The sequence below is a fragment of the Amborella trichopoda genome, chromosome 6, assembly GCF_054954075.1.
Source record: "Amborella trichopoda isolate Santa Cruz 75 chromosome 6, AtrichopodaSantaCruz75HAP2 v2.0, whole genome shotgun sequence".
NCBI lineage: Eukaryota > Viridiplantae > Streptophyta > Magnoliopsida > Amborellales > Amborellaceae > Amborella > Amborella trichopoda.
In genome coordinates, this window is record NC_142341.1 from 6,597,022 (window position 1) to 6,606,545 (window position 9,524).

The 9,524-nt window shown below is 35.2% G+C and overlaps 1 protein-coding gene across 1 annotated transcript; it reads right to left on the reverse strand.

Moving 5' to 3' along the window:
- Positions 1-575: 575 nt before the first annotated feature.
- On the reverse strand, positions 576-8,066 carry ATMAK3 (Acyl-CoA N-acyltransferases (NAT) superfamily protein). The gene is made up of 4 exons (XM_006844403.4): positions 7,745-8,066; positions 2,427-2,547; positions 1,170-1,225; positions 576-969 (listed from the first exon to the last, which is right to left on the reverse strand). The coding sequence occupies exons 1-4, from the start codon at positions 8,036-8,038 to the stop codon at positions 709-711; spliced, it is 732 nt and encodes a 243-aa protein (XP_006844466.2). The 5' UTR covers positions 8,039-8,066; the 3' UTR covers positions 576-708.
- Positions 8,067-9,524: the final 1,458 nt, after the last annotated feature.

Genomic DNA, 9,524 nt, shown 5'->3' on the forward strand with positions numbered 1-9,524 from the left:
TTTCCCTTACCATACTCTTGCTTGTCTTAAAAAGTTTTTACCCTACTCCATATACTTTTGCTTACCCAGACAATATATGCATTACCTGTCTATTGCCAGTTTATATAAGGAAAAGAGTGCTGTTAGTCAGGGGAGGCAGGTCCACATATGCATCCCCTGATGGTGGTCCCTCCAAAGTCTAAAATGGTGGGTCTTAAATCAACATTAGAAAATACCAATATTTAAATTCCAAAAAATGTTTTCATATTCATATTCACTAATGTGGAGATTGTCGACCCGTAAATTTCTGGATCCATAATCTATGTCTAAGATGAAGTTTAGAGAGAGGACCCATTTAAAAAGATGAGTTGGAGGACTCATAGAATCCTTGTCTTTTATATATATATATATATAGGGAGCTTGCCAATGAATGAATGGATGCCCAAAGGAAGGAAAAGATCATAGATGCTGGTGGGAAAGTTTTCAAAGGAAAGAAGCCCAGGGGTTTTAATCTTCTCTCTTTCATGGTGAAAGGGGCGATGGATTGGGGTTTCCCATAGAGTTAGCTCCTGATCACTCTAGAGAAAGAGAGATCCTTACAAAAATTATTGCTCTCCACATATGAAGCCAATCAATTCATACATTAAATGACATTACAAGCACCGGAGACACCAAACCATGGTGAAAGGTGCAGTTAAACAGAATGACATGACTAATCCCAGACTCTGATCAGGTGCCGTAATGGTGTTCACAACACCCCCCATGATGACAACGGCTTTCACGGTCACTTTCCTGAACCATGTTCATGTCATAGTTGTCTTTATTTTGGAAGAGCATAGGGTTTAGTTGTGGGGATGGAAATAGTAGCTTGAGGCGAAAAGCATCGACACCGTTCAAATAGTACCTGAATAGCCTCTTTGCCCGTATAAACCCTAGACGACCATATAGTGCAAGAGCTCCTTTATTTGTTACTTCTGCCTCTAGAGTCACCTGCATAATTCCGTAACTTGTTATCGCATACACTGCATGAAAATCTTGTCCAACAAATTTATCCTCTCTCTCTCTCTCATATGCTACTCAGGAGGTCACATGGGGCACATGATTAAAGAAGTTTCAGTACAGAAACGATTTGGAGAAGAATCGAGAAACAGATTAGAAATAATAAAAAACAGCTGGATATGCTAACATACCTCTTCACAGCCAGACTCCATCATTACTTGAATGGATCTTGTTACAAGCTCTGTAGCTGCGGTTATCGAAAAGCACAATGCAAAATATAAGATAAACAACAATGGAGATAGTTTTAAGATTTCTTATCGAATATTTTATTTTGTTTTCTATTTTATGTAGGAAAAAACAAATTTATTTCCTTAATTTTTATAATTAGAAAACTAAGTTGTTTCTAGATAGACAGAATGGGTCAAGTCAATGAATTTTTAATGAAGAGCTACAATTGGTCAATTTATACTTCGCTTTGAACTAATTTGACCGGTGGGCATTATTTTCATACATTTTCTTCCAGCATTTGACGCATTACAGTTGTTACCTTTTGTAACAAACTCATGTTGAATCGCTGTACTTCAGTCACAAAGTTTCTTGGTATTTCAATTCCTTCATTGTTTGTTACAGATTGAAGCAGTAAAATTATAATCTTTTATGGATAAAACAAGATATTACAATACTTATCATTTCAAGGATCATCATCATCATCATCCGAGCCTTACCCCAACTATTTGGGGTCGGCACTTATCGTTTCAAGGATGACAATACGAATTTCAAGAAGAAGAACTTGTAACGAGGAGCAGTATATGCATACTGTTTAAATATGTCATGATTAATTATGTAAATGGTCGTAATCAGGGAATACTACTTGAGCCCTTTATCCAAGAAAACAAACTGATGTCACATATGGTCCTATGGGGCCCTTAGCACATTTTCATCTTGGATGTAATCTTCTAGAGAAGCTAGCTACCAAATGCAGCTCAGTTTAGCCTTTTCCTCTTGATAAATAGGTGCTCTTAGCTATTTTAAATTCACAAAGATATTAGTCTTGCAAGGGAGAAATGAAAAACTCATAAATGATGATACAAACAGGATATATGTCCTAACAAGAATACCACCATTCCCAGGAATTATTTCAAAAACAACACAAAAAACTTTTTTTTTCCCCTACTTAATCGATTCGTGTTGATATAACTGGGCACCCAAAGTACATCATCGTTCAGAATGTCCGAACTGGTTGATGGGAAAAATTGAATGGAAACTCATTGTCCTTCATCTGACATCAATAACAAAAAATCTATCCAAAACTACTATGTTTACTAAATTCATTATCAAAATGCAGGGCTTAATCTAATTTTCCAATAAAGCTTACAATTAAAAATAAATAATAGCTGGTTTCATAAAATGTAAGTGCTACAATAATGAAGTAGCATCCAAAATCTCACCAATGCCTTTCCCTCTGTAAGGTTTGATCACAACTAGCATGGCAATGTAACCTCTGAATGTATTCCTATGCTCACCCATTTTGCAAACAACAGTTCCAACACAAGTGCCTTTATGAAATGCCTGTAAGAGAAATATGCAACATTATCACTTCTCTATTAAACATATTTCCATGAATCAAAGTCATGGTGACCTTCCACAGTGCAAGGAAGTACACCACTTTTTGGGCTCAAAGAAAACAAAAAAAAGCTTATAAAAAACTATACTGAAGAAGGAACCACATAAAAAATGTACATCACGTTTAAAATGAACACTACATATTCCATAACAGAGAAATCTCTCCATAACTGTGCATTTAGGTGTCAAAATCAGAGAAAAAGATAAAATGGCTAAGATGTCATGAAATCCCATCTACTTATAAATAAAAATTTAACTTAAAGTATTCATATGTCATAATCAGGGTCTTGCAGTTATAGCCGACAATGCTTGGCTTTCTATAAAATGCAGTCCAATGTTAGCTTGAAGATAGTGCATAGCCGTATCATGGAAACCATGAGCTGCTATTTTGCCACTGGTTTGAGACTACTTCAGAAAACTACTAATGTTCAAAGAGCAATTTTACAAATTCTCTATTTGCTCCATTGTTTTATGGAATTTAACTAATTTCTCAAGCCAAAAGCTCCTTCACCTCTCTCCTGCCCTCCCTCTCTCAGCAAGTGTGTCTAGCATCCCCGAGAGGATTCCCGGCCTAAGGCACTAAACTCAAGGAGTATTCCCACGATGTTATGATTCTCTTCATGCCATTTATTAGTATAATGTCAGGATCATTGTTTTAAATGCGAGATGCAGTACCGATATGCTTGGGAGGCCGATGCGGTGATGCGGTCTAGATGCGGATGCATCACCCCAATGTGGTCAATAAATATAAAAAACTTCTAAAAAATCTCAAAAAAAGGTTAATGCATGAAGAAATATGGAGGTGATTTATGTGATAGTAGGTATTTAATTTATTCATTAATTTTAAAAGTATCAGCTGTTGGGGATTTTGAATCCACTATTCCCTGATAGATTATAGAAGACATTAGAAAGTAGAAACAAAAAATTTGAAACTAACTTTATAGAAGACAATAGAACTTAGAAGACAATATCAATATCTTCTCAGCCCTTGAAACCCTTGATATGCTGTCAAATCTTCGCTCAAACTTCCTCAAATCAACACCCAAACTTATCTTAATCAACAAGCAAAGATCCACCAAGACAACATCAAAACTTTTCTCACAAATAAATTTCCTCCTTTCTTTTTTTTTTTATCGATTAGATGGAAAAGAAAGCCATGAAAGTTGCTGTTTTTGCTGTTTTGGGGGGTTCAATACCCCCCCAAAACCCTTTCCCCTCCTTTTCGAGGGGGGGCAAAAATATCTAAAGACCCCTTTTTGAGGGGTTTTTTTCAATCACGCTGTTTAGGTGCATATTCAGTGCGATACGCTATGTGGCATATGCAGTGGGATGCGGCGCACATGCGGACTTATCTCACCAAAGCGCATATGCACTGTTTTGAGATGCGCCTCTAGCGCATACCGCATGATGCCCCCGCATATGCAGCGATGCGGCTGCATTTTAAGACAATGGTCGAGATATTGCTTAAAGTCATGTATCATAAACTTGTGGGAAAGCCTGCTTTTTCCTTTCAAAATCGGTTTTGCAGAGGGAGGCCCAGTCTCAGGTTTGTTTGATTAGACTTCAAAAGTAGGGTTCTGTTGACTAACCATTTACAACACTGAAGAATGATCTTGCCTAAAACGCCGCTTTTATGTAGGAGAGTGGAGGAGACTGACCATTTTTTCATCGAATGAAACTATAACTGGCAGGTGTGATCAAGTATGCACCAAATCTTCTTACCATGTACAGAGCGCGTACAGCATACTCTCACGAGATCATAGCATACCCTGACTCCCCCAGGAAAAAGACCTCCTTAAGAGGATCTTCTTGATCGGAAATTATCCTCTTTAGAATCACTAGATGAGTCCTCCCCTCCTGAACCCCCCCCCCCCCCAACAACACCAAAAAAAAAAGACTTTTAGTTCCTAAACATTTAGCTGACCATCTAAAGATTGGGTGGTCTCTATTCAATATGAAGTGTGTGTAGCAATATTATTTTTGAAATTTTGTGGATTTATTGCTAGGTTGAGGAGGTTATATCCCCAAAATTTGGGGTCCTAGAAATTCTCCTTGCTAGGGTTTCATCTGAGGAAGTAAATGTTCATTATGCTCCCAAGAAAATATAATCTACTAGCACATGTAAGTACAAAATTATACACTATGATATGATCTATATAAAACTAGTGATACGCCAATAGAAAAACCTATAGTAACATATACCCAGAAAATAATGAATGTTTTTTAACATAAAGCGAGAAGATCTAATATGATAGAAACCTAGAAGATGACATCTGATAGATCCAAAAGAAAACATCTATAGAACTAGGGAAACTAACAGAAAACTTTCTTATTTTGAACATTTAAAATATACAGAACTGCCATTTAATTTTGATTTTAAAATAGGATTTTTCATACATTTTCCATATAATGAAGATACACATCTTGATGCTTTATATCATAATTTACGAATTGTATAAGCTGTAATTATTGGAGTGTTTGATAGAACAGTCGTATCATTTCATGTGCCTTGGATATTGAGAAATTCTGAGCCATATCCTCGCTCACCATATTCGTTTTCATATATGTATCCATGTCTGGGCATCTTAGGGTGCCTTCCATTAGTCTTCATATCCCTTTAATTTCCTCATAGATCATAATATATGGTCTTTTAATTATCCAAAAAGATCTTCTCAATACCCATCTTGGGTTTCTATTACAAGTGTCAAACAATATTACTTGGATTTCTCCCGAATTAGCTAGCTTAAAGCATAAAGGTGCTTAGTGGTACTTACTGTGGATAGTTTAGGGCGATATACCTATATGGCCTAGTTGAATGGGATAATAAATGTGATCATTTGATTCTGAATCAGCGTATAACAGAATCAGCATAAAATTATTTTCACAATGAGAATGCCAATTCCGAAATCAGCCTCTCTTTTAATTCTCCATCTAAAATCTTGGCTTATTTAGAAAAAGAAACTGCTACATGATTTTATTAAATTGATGCATATGCAGTCCACAAATATTTAAATCAAGCATAAAATACACTATTAAATTTGTTGTTGCTATTTTTTTTGAGGAATGTTTGTTATTTCTTTCGCAAATGAAGTCATTGTATTACTGTACACATTTCAGTAGAATTTCGGTTTACTTATGATTACGCTCTTGCTTATCATACAAGTAAACTCATAAACCAAATTCTGAATTCGGATGGAAAACATATGACATATCTTTACCATTTATAAAAAAAATCACAAATGGCATATAAAAGGTTTAAAATCATCAGTCATGTATTGGGTTTTCCCTTATTCTGGGAATAGACATGAAGCTAGAAATGTAAAGTAAAATGGTGACACAAATAATAACTTCCTCATCGGAGTGTCTTACGAAGATGCTTGGATTGATTGAAGAAATACAATTTTTTTTGAGAATTGGATTGATTGAAGAATGTTTCCATTTAAAATTTTAATTGCAGCTAGTACACTTCTCATACGCTCTGTCACTTACGCATTAAGCTATCAAGTTTACATATAGATGGTCTCATTTCTCACTGAACTCACAAACTCATTATTCAGATGAATGCCTAATCCTCATGAATGCATCTCTTTTGAAGAATCACTCTGATAGTTATAAGAATTGAACTTTTTGTTATGAAAGGTTGTAACATAAAAACATTGTACAAAGCAGATTCCGATAATACACTTTATTTTTACCAAATCATGAAGTTTTAATTATCTTTTGATTCAACACATTATGAAGATGGTTATTTCTGCAGATGACATTAAGCAACACTTCTTCATAAATCAGACTTGAATGAACATAGTCCTACATCTCACATTAGACCAAATGGCTGAATCACTTCCTTCTGAGTCCTATCAAATACATGTAAGCACATTGTTAGCGCTTCAAGATCAACCAAATTTATTACAATAACTTTATTCCACCTTTACATGTTTACATTTGGAGTAAGTACTTTACTATTAACATAGCAGATAGCAACCACAGTATCATAGAATATATACAAAATATTTTGATTACTTTTACCAACTCCATATCCTTTTTTTTTAATATGTTAACTGTTACCAACTCCATATCCTTGACATACAAAAGTGAACCTTTGTTGGACAAAAAGAAAAGAAAAAAAAAGTGAGCACAAAACTTCATACTCCTAACGAAAGTTTTTTTCTCCACACGAAAATTAAAACAATGAAAACTTTGAATACCACAAGGGATAAAATCCAATTTCATTATATTTTAAGTATCTATGCCTCTAGCTTCCTAAATCTAAAAGTACCTAAACGTGGGCTTTCCATCATTAATATCCTCACCAAACTAATGCAGGCTCATGACCCCAAGATTTTCAGCACAATAGCATAATTTATAATGTTTGGTCCGATTGTTCTAGCTACATATATAGCTGATTACAATCCAATATGATCTGATGGAATTAGTCCCAATCAACCAAAGTTGATTACAATCCAATATGATCTGATGGAGTTAATCCAGAATCAACCAAAGTAACAGTGGGGTTAACTCAGTGGGCGGGGAGCAAGGACATAATGGATGGAAAAATATTCATAACAATTCACGTTGGTTAGTTCCAATTAAGAAGACAAAATCCTCTAACTAATGATTGACAACTGACATCAAGAACAATCAATTTTACATCTCCAACCCTAAAAAAAATAATAGTAAGGACAAGAGAAACCAATACAATCCCTCCATTCCCATAACCAATATCTCGAAGGCTCTAACCAAGTCTTAATTCCCTAAAAAGCACATCATATCCGATTTTACGAGAAGCCCAGCCATCAAGAAATGCGCCCAAAACAATTCCACTGTGGTCAAAGACAAATATCACTCGGTTCACCACATGCGAAACCAATCTAAAAAGAAACTGCAAAACCACAACTTTTTTGTGATCAAGGTCAAACTTTAAGAAGAAAACTTGATTAACGACTGCAAATTTCATAAGCCCCATTTCTAAAAGCTTCAATTCCCATTTCCTATTCAAAATTGACAACCCAAAAGATCTAAACAAAAGAAAAACCAGATAATCAATCCCAATAAAAAAACCAGATCAGACAATAAAAATGAAGTCATGATTGAAATTTTCAGGCATAGAATCGAATGGGAAAAGGATAAAATTTTGAACACCTACCAAGAAACAGAGCTGTGGCCAAAGGTACACAAAGTATCTATAGGTGAATATGGAGTAGGGCTCGCTCAGTTCTTGATCAACCAAGCTCATGACCAAAGGCAAATGGTGCTCGCCCTGATAGCTCACATACTGGACCTCACTGGAACTCGCCTGAATCAGAGTCTGGCCATGGCTCGCAACCACTCTGGAGGCCGGACCCAAATTGGGCTCGTCCACCATTGTTATTGCACCATGCTCTTGCTCATTGGACCAAGGTGAGCTGGAGCCATGGCTGGAAGTGGGCTCACTCGCCATTGTTGCGGGCTCATTCGAGCACGCGCCCAGCCTCGAACTGGGCTCTACCGACATTTATGGGCGAGATTAGAATCGGGCCACGGGTGAAGGTGGACTTGAGGGCTGGGCTCGAGATGGGTTCGATGAATCTTAATGGCAGATAGCCTTTGAATTCCGGGGTTTTTCAATCTCTTTTGCAGAGCATGTAAAATCTAGGGGTTTTCTTTGGATGGTTTCTATTAGGTTACAAACTTAAACCATCCAATTAAGGTGTACCCCTTCAAAATTTTTAAATTATTAAGATTATCTGAAAATCTATTTTAGTATTTAATTATAAAATTTTGAACTAAAAAACAAAGTTAAAATAAAATAGATCTATAAACATATGAAAATCTTAAAAATGAACGGTCTCGATAATGTGTTGCAATATACACTATTTTTGAGACTTAAATTTTTTTTTTTTTAATCATATTCATACATCTCTATGTCGAAATAATCAACTAAAGGGTTTTTCAACTTTAAAACAATCTTCCATGGATTTTTGAGGTGGATCCATATTTCCACATTTTAAAGTTGCAGCTTTATATAAACTTTTTCCTTTTTCTTTTAATGTAATTTGGTAGAGTGAAGAAAGAGGCAACCGTAACCTCGGAAAATTTGATCGGGCGCCACAAGGCAAATGAAAGTCGTTGGCTACTTTCGTTTATCATTATGCGAATTTAGAAATTGCATGTGGTTTGTATAAGGCTGAGGCCCAAAACAAGCAAAGTAAGGCGCACTTTCAAATAATGTTGAATGATATTTTGGTATTAGAAATCTTTGTGACCGCCTCAAAATTTATTTTCTATCGTTAATTATAAAATCTAAAGCTTAAAAAATAGTGTAGAATCTTGAAAATTTATGGTCCAGATAATGTATTAACTACTTCCAAGACTTGAAATCCATTTATGCTTATGTTCATATATCTTAAGGTTGAGATGATCAATTTGAGTAATTATGGGTATCGAAACAACCGAATTTTTGAAGTGCGCTTTAATTTGATTTTTTAGGGCCTCACCCTTATATAAACTTTTTCTTTAGAAATTTAGTTTGGCTTCATGTATGCTAATCATTATGTTTCCAGTGTTCGCAACATCAAATCGGAATGGTTAACCAGATATGGGGCCGGAAATGGTTCAACCGGCCTAATCGGTAAACAGGTCGGTTCAACCACCCTAACCCAGCAAGTTTCAAGCGGTCAAAAAAGTGTTAAAAAAAATCTAATAAAATATGAAAAATATATTTAAAACATGCTTAAACAAAACACCTCCAAATGAAGTTGAAGATTAACAAAAACAATATATTTTCAAGAATCGATTTGTTTCCAAGGGTATTTTGAACATTTTCAAAAAAGATGGAAAAATATAAAAATAAGTATTAATTGCCAAAACAATTTCCAATCTTTTCCAAAATGATGAAAAACATTAAAAATTACATTACAAACAAAATTCCTTATTTTTTTTGGATT